Genomic DNA, 20,743 nt, shown 5'->3' on the forward strand with positions numbered 1-20,743 from the left:
TTGCGTTATTAATATCTACCCTAGAAGAAATTGACAAGTTTTTCTGACTGCTCTGCTCAATGCTAGGAAATAAATTTCATAATAAGTACACCTAAGGCCGCGTTTCCATCTGCAAGAAAACTTCCGCAAGAAATGTCCAACAGTCTGTCCGACAGCAGCTTGCTAGTCTAATTCCGCGTTTCCACCTGCAAGTAGACTTGCAAGCTGCTGTCAGCAAGTTTGCGCAAGTTTTCTTGCAGATGGAAAGGCGGCCTTAGCCTAAAAACAAAGTTAAAACCACATGTTAAAACCTACTTTCATCGTTTATGTACACGAGTGCTTTCCATAGACATTAAAGAAAATTTATGAAATATCCACCTTTCAGTTTTTGCGGAATTGTCTAAACTAATGTAAACAATTTTTGTTGTTATCGTTTAAAATAAGATATTTTCATCATGATGAGTAGTGCTGGCAAAACCTCGCCCGACAAGGGCAAATATAAAATTTCTCGACGAGGGAAAAAGCTTATGTTGGCAGACGACCAAAGAACATTAATGGCTTTGCCCAAAGATGTTCCAGAAAGGACATGGTAAGAACATATTGTTTTAATATAAAAGTAGCGCAGATTCTGAACAGTTATCGATAAAATAATAATAGGTATGGACTATGGTTATATGCATATTTTGAAGATTTTTAATGTGGGTACTAACATTCGCTGTTTCGTCCGCGTAGTCAAAGGAGAAACCCGCATAGTTCCTATGTCCTTTCTCAGGTCTCAAGCTATCTCTGTACCAAATTTCATTGAAATCGGTTCAGTGGTTGATATAAAGAAGAACAGACAAACCGACAGAATTACTTTCGCAACGTTATAATAGAAAGTTACATTTAGGGCAGAAATACTACAAAAGGAAGAAGACGATTTGATGATACTCGATATTCGGGAAGAGATAATCGAAGAAGCTATGAAGATCTGCTATGACAAATATATGGAGCGGCAAAACGCCTTGTTTACAGCACACTGTGCTGCTAAAGCGTGGCTCAAGTTAATTGACTGGTATTTATTTATTTATCTATCTATCAAACATCCTAATTTCCTAAATTAAATGTGAATAAAAAGCAAAAGTAAGGCGGATGTTTATTACTTAATGGTCTTTCATTGAAAAATATTGGATACGTAATTTAGTACACATAAAGTTATGTTGTTGATAAGTACAATGGCTATCTTTTTAAGTTACGTTTCAAACGTAACGTTTGTGTAAATTCACTGGCGCCAGCTAGAATGTAATAATTTTATGTGTACGATAAAAACAGCGGAAAGCTTCTTCACGATTCTTTTTTTCGATGAAATATTGTTTATATTATATACTATTCTATAACATAATAAGAATTATATGACACAATGAAAAGTAGTAGTATAAAAGTAATGTATTGAAAAGCAGTATCGAATTTATTCATAGAACTATTTCTAAATCAAGATATTATATCTGAAACGATTTCCACGAATTTTGTTTGTAGATGTTTGCATATCTTAACTATTATCGTTCGCCTACATAATGAAGTACGTCGCCGTCTATTTTTATAACAAATAACAATACAAATGTACTATAAACGGTTCGTAGTTCGGACATTGATTGGTCCTTCGAGTCGGATCTATCCAAAACACGTATACAGGTACTTCTACCGACACGATCCCGGCGAGGAGCCGAGCGCGTATCCCCCCTGCTACATCCCCAAGCGGCGAGAGTCGTGGACCCCGGACACTCCACCAGACCCTTGCCCCAAGGACACTTGGTGCCAGCATGACCTAATGGTGCTAGAAGATACCCAAGAGGACGGAATTAAGAAGTGGCCCAGCAGCTCGTCGATAGATTATCCAATCGTTGATGATATACCGTCTGATTGCTGGTGAAATTAACTGATATGTTTCGAATCATTCATTCATTCGCTCACTCACTCACAAGATATTCTATTATCTATATTTATTTTTGCATGTTTAGTGAAAAAAAAATGAAAGTATCTCTGTTTACGTTTTCTCACCTATCGTTGAACGAGATTCGAATAATGTTCTCGTTATTTGGATATAAATGGAAAATAGGAATGTTCGAACGGCACCACGGGCAAAGCTATATAAATATGGATAACTCATTATCGTCAATCGAGTCGTTAATAACTACTAGATGTTTCTGACTTAGGTACTATGTATAATAATATTATATTGAGAGAAAAAAATCCAATCCTTGTGGTCGAACCAGAACGTTATAACAAAACTACATTTTTCATGATGAAAAATTAAAAATGATTATAATTTTTCACAGCTTTCCAGGTAAAGTGAATCTACCATTCGAAAGTGAGACGGATAAATATAAAACTCTCAGTTATGTAAGCATGAAGTCATTAATTAATAAGTACATAGCAGTTTTATATTCAAGTAGCCAGTAAGTTAGGTAGAGGTTTATAAACGGCCCAATGAAGTTAAAGAAGACATTGGATTCGTCTTATTGCAAAAACTGCTAAGGTTTTTTCTTAAAAAAGTTTTCACGTAAATTTGAAACTTTTTTTTAAATCTTATAATTTGCTACACATTTGTTATTTTCATTTCGTATCATATGGGAACATATTATTTATACTAAAGTTTAGTTCGTATCAAAGGATTCGAGCAGCGTAACAAGCGAACCGAATATTTGTGCAGAGAGCGAAATATTGCAGAAGATAACCGACTACAGCACTGAGGAAATATCGCATAAGGTAAGTATTAAATTTATTTCTAAAAACATATTTATGTAGTAATGTATAACTCACAGACATAGATAACTGTATATAGAAAGCTTGCGTTAAACGTAATTTTGTTGCCGGCAATTCTTAAGAGCGAGCGCCCACGAGCAACTTAGTTGCCCGGCAACTATTTTGTCTCTGTCGCTGTCTCCTCGCAAAGTTTTGAACGATGCGCACACGAAAGCGACAGCAACGCAACTTTTTCTTTAAAATTTTCTGCATTTATCAACATGAATTTCGAAGAGACGGTTGTGGTCTGTGCTCTTGTCCCGCATAGTTCCCATTCCCGTGGGATTTCCGGGATAAAACCTATCCTATGTGCTAATCCAAGTTACCCTCTATATGTGTGCTAAATTTCATTGTAATCGATTCAGTAGTTTATGCGTGAAAACTGAAAACCATACATACATTTCCTCTTTATACATATAATATTAGTATAGATATGTAATCGTAATTGAAAAAAGTTAAGTAAAACGAAATAACATATTTTTCTATGGCGTCGTTACTAGATTACGTTGCTGAATTTTGTTGAACTGTCTATGATGCCTATTAAAATGGCTCTACTATAGACAGAAAAACTACTAATAATAAAAATAACTTCATTAAAAACAATATTATTTAGATGTGTTATTTATTAAATAGGTTTGAAGTTGGTGCCAAGCACTAAGCACTTAGTATTAAGCCCGTGCACCGACATCAAACCTTATTAGTAAATAACACATCTAAATAATATGTAGTAATGATTAATATCAAACCTTTTTTATTTTTTACTTTTCCGTTTTTGAAGTAGGTTGTTTTTAACGAAGTTATTGTTATTTAATACTTTTTAGTTTAGTTTTCAACACGAATCAAACGAGCCCAAACTCGATAAAGTTGAGTCAATATATTACTAAGTTCCTATGGCCACCTTCCGATTCCATCATCAAATCAGCGCTATGTCATAATAATGTTTCATCGCTATCCAATTTACATGCGTATACAAAATTTCAGCTCAATCGGTTACCTGGAAATGAATCAAAGTTACTTGCTACATTTCAATTAAGAGCGCATATTCTATTTAACGCAAGTCAAAAACTCCGCGATCTATTACGATAGATCGCGGCTTGCGCTATCCTTTTACTATGAATAGCATAGGTCCACAGGAGAGCGCCGAGCAACATGTCCTCTCTCTGGAAAGGCTCGCTGCCGACTGATTTTAATCGGGTCACGCGCAGTGTTTTATAGTACTTTAAAAAAAATTGTAGAAAAATAATAGAGGTACCTTAGTTGATTTTTTAAATTTTATCTTATAAGTAAGACATTCTTTTATTGCAATATGTATAAATTATATTCAATAAAGTCAAATATCTTGGTGAAAATAATCATTTTGTCGACTATAATTTCTAAAAAAATTCACATTGTTCGGATTTTAATTTCGTAAGTTAGGAGCCCAAAATAAAAAAATCTTTTAACTAACTATTTTAATAAGGATCTTTGCAGTTAGTTAAAAATAATTGTGTGTTAGATCTGTCAGCAATTTCAGATATTTTTAGCTTCGAAATTGACACTAAAAGTGAAATCAAGTAATCATCGGCTCAGTTATCTTGATGGTATTCAGAAATACTGTATTAATTGAAAAAAACTCTTAACTAACTACATAGACAATAAAATTTCCTAAAATTATTAGTAATTCATATGTTTGTAAGATAAGTGGTTGATGGACAATCTAGTTTGAAAAATCACATATTTGAGCCAAACAGCGCACGGACCGCGTACACGGCCTTAAGTCATCGAGACCAGACGAAAATGCTCATAAAATAAAAACTACTGGGCTTATCCGAATAAAATTTATGGGACCAATTCCACAACATTCCGCATCAAAAAAAAAAAGAATCACGTAAACCGGTTCAGAAACCTCGGAGTAATCGGTGTCCATACATAAAAAAATATACCGGCCGAATTGATAACCTCCTCCTTTTTTTTAAGTCGGTTAAAACTACAGTGTACGAGAATAAATACGTTGACATAAATAGGTATTATCGCTACGCCGGTTACGCGGCAACTGGCCGGCGGCCGTCGCCTGGCAACATTTTTGACGCCGTGCGCGCACTTGCATTGAAACCAATAGATAGGGCGACAGTTGCGTCGCGGGCTTGTCTCCGAACCCGCGGACAAAAAAGTCTCCCGGGAGTTGCGTCGCTACGTACGCGCACTTTCATACTAGCCCATGGCTGGAGAGACAAAATAGTTGCGGAGACAAAATTGTTGCGGAGACAAAGTTGCTCGTGGGCGCTCGCTCTTATTCTTTCGTAGCTTATTATTAATGACGTCATTATGATGTAGAGTTCCGTAAATATCGGTTGAGTTTGGAAAATTATTTTTGTTTTGAAAATAAGTTGCGAGTAAAATAATCCTATTATCCGAGATTTTTTCTAATAATGGCCACTTCACTTTGTATTTATTTGTTTATGTTTATCTTACATAATGTAATGAGTTCAAAGTATTTCTTATAATCGTATTTTCTCAAGTATTATAGATCTTGAAATAAACGGTATTTAGAGGATTAAAATATGTATATTCTATATTATATACCAACCTATTATAGAATAGAACTTATATAGATAAGTCACCTAACTTCACCATGAGGCATGAGTGTGGTATAAATGTCACGGCTAAAGGTAGGTGAGAACATAAACTTAAGATTAGCCGGCTAAACTTAGGTTTATTTTCGACGAGGTGTTAATGTTAGTTTGTTCTATCTTTAGCCGGCTAAACTTAAGTGTAACCGCAGGCCCGTGGCTAAAAATGTCGGGGTGGGTAGATTTGGTTAGCGCCGGGCCGGTGGAGGGCTTGAGGGGCCCGCACAGTGCCAGAAAATACTCGCCCTGTTCCTTACATGTATTATAGTAACCAAATCTACCCACCCCGACTCAGGGCAGAAAGCTGGTGGCTAGGTTAGGTTAGGTTAGAACTCTTAAGACCCGCACGAGCCGAGCGAGCGCAGCGAGCGTGCTGCGGCAGCAGCCGGCGAAGTGCCAGAAAACACTCGCCCTGTTCCTTACATGTATTATAGTAACCAAATCTACCCACCCCGACATTTTTAGCCACGGGCCTGCGGTTACACTTAAGTTTAGCCGGCTAAAGATAGAACAAACTAACATTAACACCTCGTCGAAAATAAACCTAAGTTTAGCCGGCTAATCTTAAGTTTATGTTCTCACCTACCTTTAGCCGTAACATAAACAATCTATAGTTTTCAATAAAAATAAAATGAACATAAAAATAACTACACTTCAGGATTTAGGATTTTACAAGGGAAAGTATTGATAATGGTTTTATTATTTTATACAAATTGTAATAAATCATCTAAACATCTAAATTTGCTACATAATATATTTTTCATCAGCTCACAGCTTCAATCGGTTGAATATATTATGTATATTGATGAATGAGTTTACAGGTAGGACATACTTTTAAAAGCCTATCTAGCTTCTATCCTACTAGCCTTTAGTCTTATCATATATTTCGTTTTATCGCATTAAATGCTTTATAAATGAGAAAAATTCGCCCCGGAAAGACGCGGGTTAAAATCCCGAAGAATTTTTTTTCTTATGCTTTAAAAAAATCATAATCTACTTTTTGTGGAGAAATAATATCTGCAGAAATGATTTTTTCATCCAGGAGTCAACATACAGTGCGTTGAAAACCACCACACCCGTGGATGGATCGTTGCATGGCGCTGGTGATTCGATCGTGGACCGCCTGAGGCCCAAGAGGAAACTCACTGAGAAGAGCAAACTGTTTAGCAGACCTAGGTTTTTTTAAATAATTTACTTATGGGCTTTTAAACAATTGTTCATGGCAACCCTATTGCAACAAACAACCTTAATAAGTACAAATTAATTAAACATATAGACCTAGGTTAAACTTATGTATTTTGTTATTTAGTGATCAATGTGTTAAAAGTGAATGTAACAGTTTGTTGAATATTTGATTAGGCAAGCATTTGACCATCGCTTCGCCTGATGGAAAGCGACAAGCGTGGTCTAGGATGGAGCATGTTTGTCTAATAAGTGTCTATTCACATTTCTCTTGAATAAATCCAGATTGTACTTTTGCTTATTATAAACTGGGTGGGTAGAAGTAAAAGGATTACTAATTACCCCCTTAGGAGTATTGGAACAATATAGATAACTAAACAATTCTACTAAAATATTTTAAACATTATATTTAAGGTCAGTAAATACGTCTTAGCTAGAATTATTTCTTTGCAAATCCGATTACTAGCCGGCTTCATTGTGTTCAAGAATATAAACTGGTCGAAAATTTATTTAGTTTTTTATATTCTCGGTCATTAAATATTTTCATAAGTTCCGAAATAAAGTTTTATACGTAACTTACTATAACATATTAAATAGTATCTCTTACAGCATGATTGGAAGATCAAAGGCCACTCTTCCGCCCTTGGACGGAGATTCCCGGTCCCGAATCAGTATTATTTCTGACTGTCGATTAAGAAACTTACGGTAAGATACTACATACTTTAAAATAATATTATTATAGCGCTAAATGTGAGATATTTATATTATTTGTTTCATAGATTACACAAACATTTATTCAGGCAATTAGGTTTCTTTCAAAAGGCCTTTTTCATTCGCTCTTGAATCGTGAAATTATGCAACAATCAGGTACCTTTTCAATAGGCAATTTATACCTACAGAAATTTACCGACAAGATACTCCCCTTATTTATTCTTATTATAAAATATTTCTTAGAAATGGCAATTCAAGATGGTTAATTGCCTTATTTATTCATTAAAAATATACGATATTTTTAACCGACAGAAAAGGAGATTCTCAATTCAGCCAGTATATTTATTTATAACTAGCGGTCCGCCCCGGCTTCGCCCGTGGTACATGTTTACGTTTTCTCTACTTAAGAACCATCCTCGTACTTCAAGGAATATAATAAAAAAAGAATTATCGAAATCGGTTCAGCCGTTCTCGAGTTATGCGCTTACACACCAACACATTTTGCGATTCATTTTTATATATAAGATTTTATTTTTCTACAAAATCACCAATTGTTACCTGATAGTATAGCTAGCTAGTATAGCTGTCAGTTCATGTATACTTTATCGTATTATGAGTACCACCTCCGGATCTCAAACTTACCCATATCAGCATACATTATTAAAGCCCTGTTCACCCCAACTGTCAAGATAATGATCCAATCAGCGTTTCTAAACGTAACCCTTTGATGAAACCGGTTGCCATGGCAACTCGCGCCACGTGCAAAATGCCGGCACACCAATACAGTGACCCTCATTTCGTATTTACATGTGCAGTGACCCCAGACTGAAATATATTGTTGGGTAGAAAAAGAATTATCAATATTCCGAGTAATGTGGTGTATAATGCGAACACTTGTGAATTTGATTCAGGGTTGCTGGATAAAAGTTTTTTGGTGTCGTATCGTATCCGAAACTTGGAACTTAAAGAAAGGTTCTTTTCCTTTTCTGTTTTTGGGAATCTATGTGGCATTCGCAAAAATTTCCTTCAACAATACATATTTTTCTTACCAAGATTAGACTTATGATGGTAAAATTTCGTGACTATCATAGCGGATATTTTTAAGAATAGCTACCTGCCAGTTGCCACATAACGAATACCCTATAAGTTAAACTAAGTTTCCTGTTTTTATTGTGGATAAGTGTAGGATAGTAAGTTTTATTTGGAGTAAATGTTGTCTGGATCAATATTGGCTGTTATTTTTAGTCTTAAACTATTGTCTTTGCAATTGGGGCTTTCTTCCACGTATCTAATAACTTGCTAGGACTGCAAGGAATTCAATGAAGTTTTAAATTTATTAAAAACTAGCTTTCCGCCCGCGGCTTCGCCCGCGTTTTCAAAGAAAAACCCGTTCCCGTAGAATTTCCGGGATAAAACCTATCCTATGTCCTTTCTCGGGTATCAAAATATCTCTATACCAAATTTCATGCAAATTGGTTCAGTAGTTAAGGCGTGATTGAGTAACAGACAGACAGACAGATTTACTTTCGCATTTATAATATTAGTATGGATTTGAATAATGATTGATCAACAATCATTCCTTTCTTTCTAATTGCTTATAGGGTGAATTAGGCGATTCAATAGTATGCATATGTATAACCATTGTCTCTGCAGCTTTTGAGTAAGAAATAGTCTTCTTCAAAAGTATTCACACTAATTCATTTCTTTATGTGGTTTTATCACATGTATACAGTAAAGTGTTTACAATTTATTTATTATTTTATCAATTAAAATCGTCAACCCTGGCCTAGGTTGAGTGTCCAGGTGTGTAAGGTCAACAACCGAGCACGGGTACCCATCATCTATTCAGCTATTCAATGCGCTTAACTGCAGTGCATTGAACAATCTTCCTTGTCTTCATCTTTTATTCCTTTATAATACGGGGCCCTTAAAAACCTCAATTGTATGATTGTATGACATTTCAATTCATTCTGGCTTGGCTAGATTATGTTGGATAATGGGGCAGTACATAATGTGGAATAGTCGTCGAAATTCTGAAGTAAATAAATAGGTGGAGTTGAAGAAATAGATCCATACTAATATTATAAATGCGAAAGTAACTCTGTCTGTCTGTCTGTTACTCGATCACGCCTAAACTACTGAACCAATTTGCGTGAAATTTGGTATGTAGATATTTTGATACCTGAGAAAGGACATAGGCTACCTTTTATTGCGAAATATGTACCACGGGCGAAGCCGGGGCGGACCACTAGTATTTTATAATTGAAATTTTTTAGACTTATTTTATCATCTGAAGCGATTTCTATTTTTTGGAATGGTTTCCCATCTACATGATGTATACTGCCGGTGAGTGCAGGTACATATTTCATCCTGTGTCGTGTGATTATTACATCCTCGGTGTAATAGTAGAATTGTTTCCCAAAGTTTATGGAAACATGTTTCTCCCTATAGTACAGTTTGTTAAGTTTTAAAAGATAGTCATCATGTAGAATATTAAGTAAAAGTTGTATTCGTAGTATATTATTATTAGTCTGTGGTAATAGGTACCAATATTATATTTTCATTAGATACATATTATGTACTGAAATTAATTATCATATTATGTTTGACTGACCGGTTGGCTTGGTTGGTAGCGGCCCTGCCTTCCAAGCCAGAGGTCGTGGGTTCGATTCCCACCCGGGGAAAATATTTGTGTGATGAACATAGATGTTTGCTCTGTGTCTGGGTGTTAATTATCTATATAAGTATTTATTTAAAATTATAGAACGAAGGACGAAGTTATTCGCGTCCGTAGGATAATACTCTAGATTCCCTACACGTGTCCCCTGGGTAGTGCCAAACGAATAACCATAATTCTCTGGTGGGAGACAGTTGTCCCGGCTAGTTACCACCCTCCTGGCAAAGACATACCGCCAAATGATTCGTCGTGTTCCGGTATGATGCCAGGTGAAGCCCCTTTGGAATAATTAGGTCTGGTCAGTTGCCATGCGTCAGTGAACAAAAACCTCTTGCACCAGCGTTTCCACACCGGGCGCCTAGTCATGGAGGGTAGCGGGATCCGAAGAAACGGTTCTCCGCTGGCCGACCGCAGGTTGTAGGGGGCCCAATTAGCGGGTTAGCCACCCGTGAAAGGCTGCCCCGCCGCCTGCGCATAATCCTGGGTTGGCCTCAACGTGCCGGTTGGCGACCGGATGAGAGGACCCGTTGACAATATCCAGGGGGTTTCGGGCGTCCCCGCGGTCTCCAGGCTAGGCTACCATCAGTGTCGTACCTGGTGTACGAGCGTAGTTCTTGACACTAGGCCTCGTCCAACTTCTAATTATTCCTGCCTATTCTCAACTCACTCTATTAAAATATGAAAAAAGGTCAAAAAGGAAAAAAGTGTACACAGCGGCAGCACTTCCTCTCGCTTAATGTGCACCTCTCTAACATTCGAGGATTACACTCAAATCTCTTACCGGTCCATCACCACCTTGAGACAGAAAAGCCTCACTTGCTTTTCCTCACGGAGACGCAAATCAGATGTCCTATGGATGTGTCATACCTTGGGTATCCTAGTTATCTACTGGAACATAAGTTTGAACCTAAAGCAGGAACCTGTGTATATATACGCGATGACATCTGTGCGCAACGACTCCGTTATCTTGAAGACCCAAAATTTTCAGTTCTCTGGATCTTGGTGCAGACAAAATGTGACAAAATTGTCTATGCAAGTATTTACCGTTCACATAATGGAGATATTGACACAACTAGGCTGTTCGACTACTTGAGCGAAACAACTGATATGGCCCAACTGCGCTTTCCGGATGCTGAAATCGTACTTCTGGGGGACTTTAATGCATGTCACCGCGAGTGGCTCTTCCCGTTCCAGAAAACTGACCATGCTGGGAGAGAGGCCTTCAACTTCGCGACATCATATAACCTCTCTCAGTTGGTCAACGAGGCAACCCGTGTGCCCGATATTGTTGGTCATACAGCTAATTGCTTAGATCTACTACTTACATCTGATCCGGACCGCTATGTGGTAGAAGTTTCCGCTCCACTTGGTACATCTGACCACTGTTTGATAAAATCTGTTTCGACACGCTCTCCTCCTGACCCTACAATCGGGGCCAAAAGGAGAGTATGGAGATACAGTTTGGCTGATTGGGACGAGATGAGAAATTTCTTCGCTGCTTATCCTTGGCGGCAGGTTTGTTTTTCTACTAATGATCCATCGAGCTGTGCGGATAATGTCATCGATATTATTCGTCAGGGAATGGAGTATTTTATACCCTTCTCTGACTTGTACATCGATGACAAAGCTCGACCCTGGTTTAATGCTGAATGCGCAACGGCAGAAAGAAATAAGCAGCGTGCATACCAAGCCTGGGCCGATGCTCGAATTCGCAAAGCTCCTGACCTCCACGAAAAAAAGAAAACATTCAACAAAGCTGCCAAACTCAGCAAAAAAGCATTGAAGAAGGCAAGGTTTGACCACATTCGCCATATTGGACATAAATTAACCTCTTATCCTGCTGGAAGCAAGGCATTCTGGTCTCTTGCGAAAGTGGTTGAATCCAATTTCTCTCGACCATCAATTCCACCACTCCAAAAACCCGATGGAACACTTGCCCATTCTGCAAAAGAAAAAGCGGAGACCTTTGCTAAACTCTTTGCTGAAAACTCTCGCCTTGATTCCATGAATAAAACACCTCCATCCATACCAAATTGCGGTTCAGTTATGCCTGATATATCCATTAGGCAAAAGGATGTTCTACACATAATGCGTAATCTCGACGTGAGCAAAGCAAGTGGACCAGATGGGATACCAGCTATAGTCTTAAAGACGTGCGCACCTGAATTGTCGCCGGTCTTGACTCGCCTATTTCGACTGTCTTTAAAGTCGGGAAAAGTTCCTAAGTCTTGGAAGCTGGCAAATGTGCAACCCGTACCTAAAAAAGGAAGTCGTGCGGACCCAGCTAACTACCGACCAATTTCGATAACCTCCATAATCTGTAAGATTATGGAGCGGTTGTTGAACAACCGGCTCCTCGCGTACTTAGAGACCCATGACATTCTCAGTGATCGACAGTACGGTTTTCGTAAGAACAGATCGACTGGTGATCTTTTAGTTCACGCCACACATCTTTGGGGTCAAGCCATTGAGAATTATGGTGAGGCGCTTGCTGTGTCGCTTGACATCTCAAAAGCCTTTGACAGGGTCTGGCACGCTAGCCTATTGAACAGACTTCCCTCTTATGGAGTACCTCCCGAACTTTGCGCTTGGATAGCTGACTTCCTTAGTGAACGTTCTATCCGAGTTGTTATCGATGGATGCACATCTGACCCATTTGATATAAATGCCGGCGTTCCACAGGGGTCTGTTCTCTCCACAACCTTGTTCTTGCTCCACATAAATGATATGCTGCGGCCCAATGTATTTGGATATGCAGATGACAGCACAGTTGTGGAGAGTTACTTTTCCAATGCGCTTGCGTCTAGGGACTCGATTGAAGCTGAAAGAGAAGCCATGATTGTGCGCCTAAATAACACCTTAATGGAAATCTCCAATTGGGGTGACGCCAATCTAGTGAAATTTAATGCGTGTAAGACACAAGCGTGTTTATTCACAGCAAAAAAAAGCACACTCCAACTAACACCATCTTTTCGTGACGTGCCTATCGAAGTATCTGACCATCTTGAGTTGCTTGGCCTCTCCGTCTCATCGAACCTTAATTACGGTCATTTCATTGAATCTAAAGCTCAACTTGCAGCCAAAAAGCTTGGAATTCTGGCCAAAGTAAAGCAATATTTCACACCTGACCAACTCCTCAGACTGTACCATGCTCAAGTGCGGTCCTGTGTGGAATATTGCAGCCACATATGGGCTGGCGCTGCAAAAACCCATCTTCAAGCTCTAGATTCAATGGAAAAACGCGCGAAAAGACTTATAGCCGAACCTAAACTAATTACCAAAAGTTTTGGATCTCTAGAACACCGTAGAAGAATAGCCTGCCTTTCTATCTTTTACCGGTTGCACTTTGGTGAGTGTGCATCCGAGCTGCATAATCTTATTCCGCCATCTCCATTCCACTATAGAACCTCGCGAAGAGCGGCCGGCTTTCACCCGTTCGTAGTAGATATACCTCGATTACGCACTAAACGCTTTGAAAGATCTTTTTTAATTCAAACTGCGAAGGAGTGGAACTCCCTCCCGCCTTCTGTGTTCCCTGAGAACTATAATTTGGAATTGTTTAAAACCAGAGTGAATAGGCTTTTTCAGGACAGGCATCATTTGCGATCGACCGCATCCACGCTTACCACCAGGCGGGATCGCGGTCAAATGCCTGCTCTGTTATGAATAAAAAAAAAAAAAAAAAAATATATAATATGTATGTTTATCAGCCATCTGGTTTCAATAACACAAGCGAAAGCTTAGTATGGGATCAGATCATGCCGTGTGTGAAAATTGTCCCGAAATATTTATTTATTTATTTATGTTATTATATCCAATGTCTTAATGTTACTAATGCGTTTTGTAGCTACAGTGTGAATTATATGGTACCTGGATACATAATCTACCATGAAAAATCACAATCAATCAACCGTTTTGACATTTACTTCGCAAAGTCTGTCTGTAAAAGAACATGTACTGAAAGGTGATACCATCTCTCAGACCCGTCTTTTCTTTAACAATGCGTTCAAAGCCATTGCTACTAAATAAAATCCACTACAGCTAGGAAAAATACATGTTTTTCTGTAACAAGTATGACAGCAAACCGGTGTAGTGTCGTACATGGTACGATAAAAGGGTGGCCTGTGTCCTTTGTACTGTTAAAAGGTTTTGTTCGTCGCCTGTGATGAATGACTGGGGATAATTAAGTACAATCGGGCTTAGGGCATTTTGTTTGGCCATCATTTTGTGTATGAAATATGAGATGGTGGAAATTCAATTCACAATTGTTTTTTGAAATTCAGTTTACGATTTGTTTAATGTTTGTTTTATTGAAATATATCTTAATGGATATTTCCATGGTGACATTAATTTAGCTATCGCAATGTTTTCAAATGTGCTTGCTTCTATTTCTTTAACTAGTTCAGACACTTGTTATTTGTACCTATAATTTATCAAATTATGTAGTAAATGTACTGCTGGCATAATTAATACAGACCACTTTTACAAACTATTTAATAAAACAATGCATTTATCAGAAACAAGTAGTTATTATTTAATGTTGCGAGCATTATTTACGACTAGCTGCTGTCCGCGACATCGTTCGCTGTTATGCCAGAATTAAATCATGTCCGCCCGATTTTTTTCTCAACTGGAATCGATAAATTAAAAAAGCCCTTCGTAGTTGTCTATAAATTCAAAAAAAGAAAATTTTGAATTTATGGACAATGATCAGCCTATTAATATTACTATTTGTTGATTTAGTAATTCAGTCAACGTATGAGTAAGTCATTCTGATTTTCTAATCGTTTACAATGCTCGGATTACATTACTCTGATCCGACTTACATTGTATAATGTCCGAATTACTAGTCCATCGCCATCGATGACGTCATGGCTCTAGAAGTGTCCAGTCAATGCCACCAGGATATCGCCCTTTCACCTCTAAGTCCCCAGTTCGATTCCCGACCTGTATAATTTTAAGCCCATTATACGGCGATAAGTGGGCATCCATTAAAGAGGCATTAAAGGAAATTCTGAAGTCAGCAGTCGGACATTTTTATACGGTTGAATCACAAATGTGTCCTTTTGACTTTTACAATTTCTTCGGATTCTTTTGAAAATATGTTTATGTAAATATGCTTATGTTAATAAAAAGGTGGATATTGCTGCTAACGCGGCTCGAATGTTGGATTTTTCCTGGTAAGCGTCGATATCATAAGGGTTGTGAAGTCTGAAATATATTGCCTGGATCGTAAATTAAAGGACTAGACTCTAGAGCTTCGCTGATATTAAAAGTGGTTTCGTTAGTGGTCTTAGTATAAAACTTTCCACATTGAAATATTCAATTCGATAAAACTCTGAAAAAAATAACGTCCCTCGTTCCGTAACTAGGTAGGTACCTACCCAATAATAATACTGTCTTTATTATAACTTACAGTTTTCTGAAAAGTAATTACGGCTAGCCTATAATGAAAAGTGTCTCTATTCTTGTACAAACACCCCTAATATAAGCAATTTCAAAGTTAGATAAGTCGCCAACGAGTTTCCAACATTAATATCTCTTTCCCAGTATTGTGTACAAGAATCGGTTCCTTACCCTATAAATATTAGATGACGCTCGGATAATCCATTCAGAGTTTGTCAATATGTCGGTACGAGCGTATATTTTAACATTTAACCTTCAAATTTACTGGTCAATAGTCGGTGTGGATGCCCCCAGGTTGCTACGTTAGGAACTATTACATGGCTGGCGTTTGATTATAATTTTTATGTATTCATATTGTTTTTTACACTTTCCTGTTTCATAGTTTGGAACGTTTCCGCTTTTTTATGGTCTTCAAATACACATTTTCTCGAGTTTTCCATAGATTGCTTTTTACGTTTCGTTGAAGAGATATTTTTGTGTGTTCTCATTATTTTATTCTCGTTCCCTAAATTAATTAAATTACAGAACATGGTACCTTGTATGTCTAATAAATTACATTGTTTCTTGTATATTTCCTGGAAGGACTGCTTCTTCCTGAAACAATTTTGTTTTATGGGAGCTTTTCAAGGCATGTAAAGAAGACATACTTATAGCTTTACATAAGACTAACCGGGAGATACTGACACAAAATTTCGAGTCATTTGTAACAGGATGGCGGTTCTACAGGGGTCTTAGTACGCAATGACAAAAAGAAAAATGATGGTGTGAACGCTGGTACCGGTGGGTTAGTCGCGTGGGCGTTAGTCGAACTCGTCGGAAAAATAGCGAAAGTCAAACGATTTGTAACACAAAAATTTTAGAATTTACCGATAGCCCATAAAAAAGAAGTAGGCGGTAGTGTCATGCCATACTTTTCCGGTATGACTTACAGCCCGCCATACCGACGCGAATGTGTTGATTTAAAAAAAACAATTATTCAACCATTTGTACCAAGCTAACTTTTGCACAGGTAACCATCGTCGTGCAGCCATTTACGAAAATCGCCATGCCATACTTTTCGGACGATTCCAAATGGTCGCCATACCGCCGAAAATCTGCAAAATTTTTTTATTTCGCCTATCTTTTTGTACCAGTATTGCATTTGGCTTTTTGGAGAGTATTTGATAAAATGTGACCATTATTATATTTGCCATACTTCTAGTAGGGGGAAAAAGTGCTGTCATACTTGAAAAATAAATTTATTATTAATTTATATAAGTGAAGATTTCCAACACCTGGATCTCTGAAATTTTGTATTTATATTCGTTGATCTTCAAACTTACAGGAAAAATAAGTGCCATACTGTTACAAATCGTTTGACTTTCGCTATTTTCCGATGAGTTCGACTAACGCCCACGCGACTAAGCCGCCGGTACCAGCGTTCACACCATCATTTTTCTTTTTGTCATTGCGTACTAAGAACCCTGTAGAACCGCCATCCTGTTACAAATGACTCGAAATTTTGTGTCAGTATCTCCCGGTCTATCTGTAGTAGGTACCTTTTTAAATAATAAAGTACCTAACAAATATAAATATGCATAATGAATAATATCTTTTCGAGGAACATAATTATTGTATAATATGACGATTCAACAGCGCTAAAATTTGATGAATAAAATGTTTGGGTTTTATCTTAAGCTTCAGAAAATATATTTTTCACCATTTTAATGAAAATTGCTCTCCTATTTTCCTCGTGTACTCCCTAATTCATGTTGTTGTCGTCGAAATATTTTTTGACTACATTTTTCAAGGATCACAGATTAAAAAGGAAATATATAGATAATAATATTATAATTGTACATTTTGTAGGTTGGACACGCAATACGAAATAACATCGGAGAAGATTGACACGCCCCCGGGGGAAACCGTGAAACGGAAGTAGTATGATATGATATGATTGTAATAAAATATTGGGATTTTTGAATGTTTTTTTAGTAAGTCTTTTCCAGGAAATTGTGTTTGGGATGGTTGTTCGTTTATATTAAAAAGTATTGTTTTTCCTACAATTCTGCAATGTGTAATAATTATTACGAAATCTTTAGTTTTTTATGTTGTATCGATTGTGTCTCAATTTTGTTTATTTTTTAACTATTGATAATTTTGATGATCAATTGTATAAAATCGTGTTTAATTTATTACTTACCCTTTTCATATTTTATGAGTACCTAGACTTTTTGTTTATATCCGAATGAAATGTTTAAGGAGTTCTTATATTGAGATTGATTTTTATTTGTATTAGATTAATTTTACTCAGAAATTTTATTTTATCGTAATGTTTTTCTTTAACAATCATGGAAATTATGCCAATTCACGTATGCATTTTTTTCTTTGAATAAATAGTTAAATTATATAATTGTGTTTTATTTTTAATATAATAACCTATTTGTGATATTTTTAATACCTATATCTTGCCTTTATCAAAGATTTTATTCATCTTTGAAAGTTGAGTAAAATCTTTGAGTAAAACTTTTTTGTTTCAACACAATATGTCGTCAATTTTTTACGTTCTTGGACATGGTATTTTACATACTATTTTTCCTTCGGCATTTATACAAAGCAGTAGTGGTGAAATGATTAATGAAACTCAATTGAATTGTATAAGTAATTTAAATATTCGTGTGGTAAGTAAATAGCAATTAATGCCTTTGTGTAAACATGATGAAAACAATGGAAAAATTGTCTTTAAATCCTTAAAATTAGCTCCAAATTATTGCAACATAAAAAACAGGTTCATCTTTTGAGCGGCGGCAGTAAAGCGAGTAAAATATGAAACATCGATGGCACCGCGACTCGCATTTACATAATTATGCGCATAACAGAACACCAATAAAGTAGATTATTATAATTTTATGGCGCACGAATAATTTCCCAAGTGATATTGCGTTTTTATATATCGATTCTGTTAGCGATAGTTTCTTATTTGTAATTTAATTAACAATATGAAGTGCAAAGGTTTTATCACAAATCACATTAGGATGTTTTTGATTCAAGGATAATGTTGTTGTCTTTTGCTTGATTTGTTATAAAAGTCTTATATAAGTAATTTCCCGCTACTTTACTACTTTCTTCTTAATTTGTTCAATTTTATACACGTTACACGTTTGTCCAACAAATAAGACCTCTTTTGTTAGAAATACGTCAAGTAAGTCTTAATTTTTTTGGTAACCACCCTAATCCTTTGAACATACTAAACGAAGGCAATTAGCATCATAGCAAATTGTAATATGCTTTGTTCCTTGGTAATTTTTAAAATTAAAATTAAAAACCAAAGTGAATTAGAGTACTGATATCATTGTTCGTGAAACGTTATTGTTATTTATGAAGCAAATCAAAGCTTGACAGAGCCCTACATATATTCAATTTATTTACTGAATTCTACACAATAAAAAATCCTAATCCTAATCCCTCCATATCCGTGACAAATGCGTTCAATCCTTCATCGTTTAGTTTAGACAATAACCAGTACACAGGCAACGTGACACGCGTCCCGCGCCCCGTCACGTAGCGGGACGATGGTGAACCGACGTGACGTCATCCCGAGTTTAAATGGCTGCTGTGACCATAGATAATGGAAAGTTCTAGACTGTTCCATAGGTATTAGCATAGAGATAAGAACATTAATAGAGAACATTTTTACAATTTTCTGTTATAGCATTCGAAGAGATTTTTAGACGAAATAGTGGTAAAAGGTAAAGTAACTGATTAAGTATTGTTTCTTTAGATTGCAATATACTCTAATCATTTAGTATTAAAAGAGTCGTTAATTTTAATCAAGTATAATTATTTACAGGAAGATTCGCAGCAAAAATCATCTAGATGATTGAAGTTTTAGAAACGAGACACTGCGAATCCGTAGCAGCTTTTTGATGATGAAACGGCATGAACATATTATAAACATACATAAGTACCTATATACATATGTAGATATTTTATAGATTAAAATAAAAAAAAATACATAAGTCTGTCTGGTGTAAAAAAAAGATAATCTTTATATACTTACGAAATTTTCAACCTAATACCTCAAGCTTACATCGCCAGCCCACCCTACTAACCCTGCACTAAAATGCGGATTGCCAACCCACGTTCCAGGGATATGAGCGATCTTTACATATCCTAGCCGAGGTGTTTGACGTGAACAAATATTGTTTTTGCCGAAAAAACGTCCGCTAGTTTATGTATGAGCACTTTGGCGGATATATGAAAAAGTTCGCGCCATAATAGCGGTTTTGTCATTGACAGACCGACACTTTATTTCGTAACTGCGTAAATGGATTGTGTTTTTTAACTACATTTTAACGGTTTTCAGAAAAAGGAGATGCTTAATTTAAATATGTCTTGTATATAATATGTATAGCTATTTTATCAATAAATTAGTATCTAATCTATAGTATTCAGTAAGAAAAGGTAGGTATGCTATCTCTAATATTATGCTTTCAAATTTAACTTAAAATATTCATCAAAAGATTCAGAGATACCAAAATATTATTTAAAGTTGATTACTAAAAAAAAACAACTTCATCAAAATTTACTGCTAGTGAAACAGACAAACAATAGAAACTCGATTAATATAAAAGTAATTTGTTACAGACCCTTCGTAAAGAAGAACTACGAGGTGTATTGACGTTTTCCAAACGAAATAAATGTTATCTGTGGAGGAGGAAAGGAGCGCGGGAAAAATAAGGGTTGTAAAGAATGAAGACGTTTTATCAGTTAATAATACGAAATTATTAAATTGTTTCTTTCCATCTCTTTGTGTTATATTGATAACATATTTTTTCTCAAGATATTTTACGTTTAATATGTTACATGTTTCATGTTTGTAAATATTGTTTTGATATTTGGCAATAACGATGTGGAAATTTTAGACTTTCCAAATAACATATTATCATTATTGAAGTGAAAACTTCTTTAGCGGCGTTGGGTATAAAATCTTAAACTCGCGTCAGGACACGTGGCCTGATCGAAAAAGCGTAAGAGCGAGCGCGCACGAGCAACTTAGTTGCCCGGCAACTATTTTGTCTCTGTCGCTGTCTCCTCGCAAAGTTTTGAACGATGCGCACACGAAAGCGACAGCAACGCAACTTTTTCTTTAAAATTTTCTGCATTTATCAACATGGATTACGAAGAGACGGTTGTGGTCTGTGCTCTTGTCCCGCATGGTTCCCATTCCCGTGGGATTTCCGGGATAAAACCTATCCTATGTGTTAATCCAAGTTACCCTCTATATGTGTGCTAAATTTCATTGTAATCGGTTCAGTAGTTTATGCGTGAAAACTAAAAACCATACATACATACAAACCTTTCCTCTTTATGATATTAGTATAGATATGTAATCGTAATTGTAAAAAGTAAAGTAGTC

The 20,743-nt window shown here is 36.5% G+C and overlaps 1 protein-coding gene across 1 annotated transcript; it reads left to right on the forward strand.

Moving 5' to 3' along the window:
- The first annotated feature begins 267 nt into the window (after positions 1–267).
- On the forward strand, positions 268–17,342 carry LOC149901467 (uncharacterized). The gene is made up of 8 exons (XM_090111515.1): positions 268–568; positions 869–1,033; positions 1,651–1,884; positions 2,295–2,358; positions 2,629–2,724; positions 6,412–6,545; positions 7,161–7,256; positions 17,194–17,342. The coding sequence occupies exons 1-8, from the start codon at positions 435–437 to the stop codon at positions 17,264–17,266; spliced, it is 996 nt and encodes a 331-aa protein (XP_089967641.1). The 5' UTR covers positions 268–434; the 3' UTR covers positions 17,267–17,342.
- Positions 17,343–20,743: the final 3,401 nt, after the last annotated feature.

Source organism: Colias eurytheme, chromosome 17 (assembly GCF_061535395.1).
Source record: "Colias eurytheme isolate Ceu_HAF_F1 chromosome 17, ilColEury1 Martin Lab GWU primary, whole genome shotgun sequence".
Taxonomy (NCBI): Eukaryota; Metazoa; Arthropoda; class Insecta; order Lepidoptera; family Pieridae; genus Colias; species Colias eurytheme.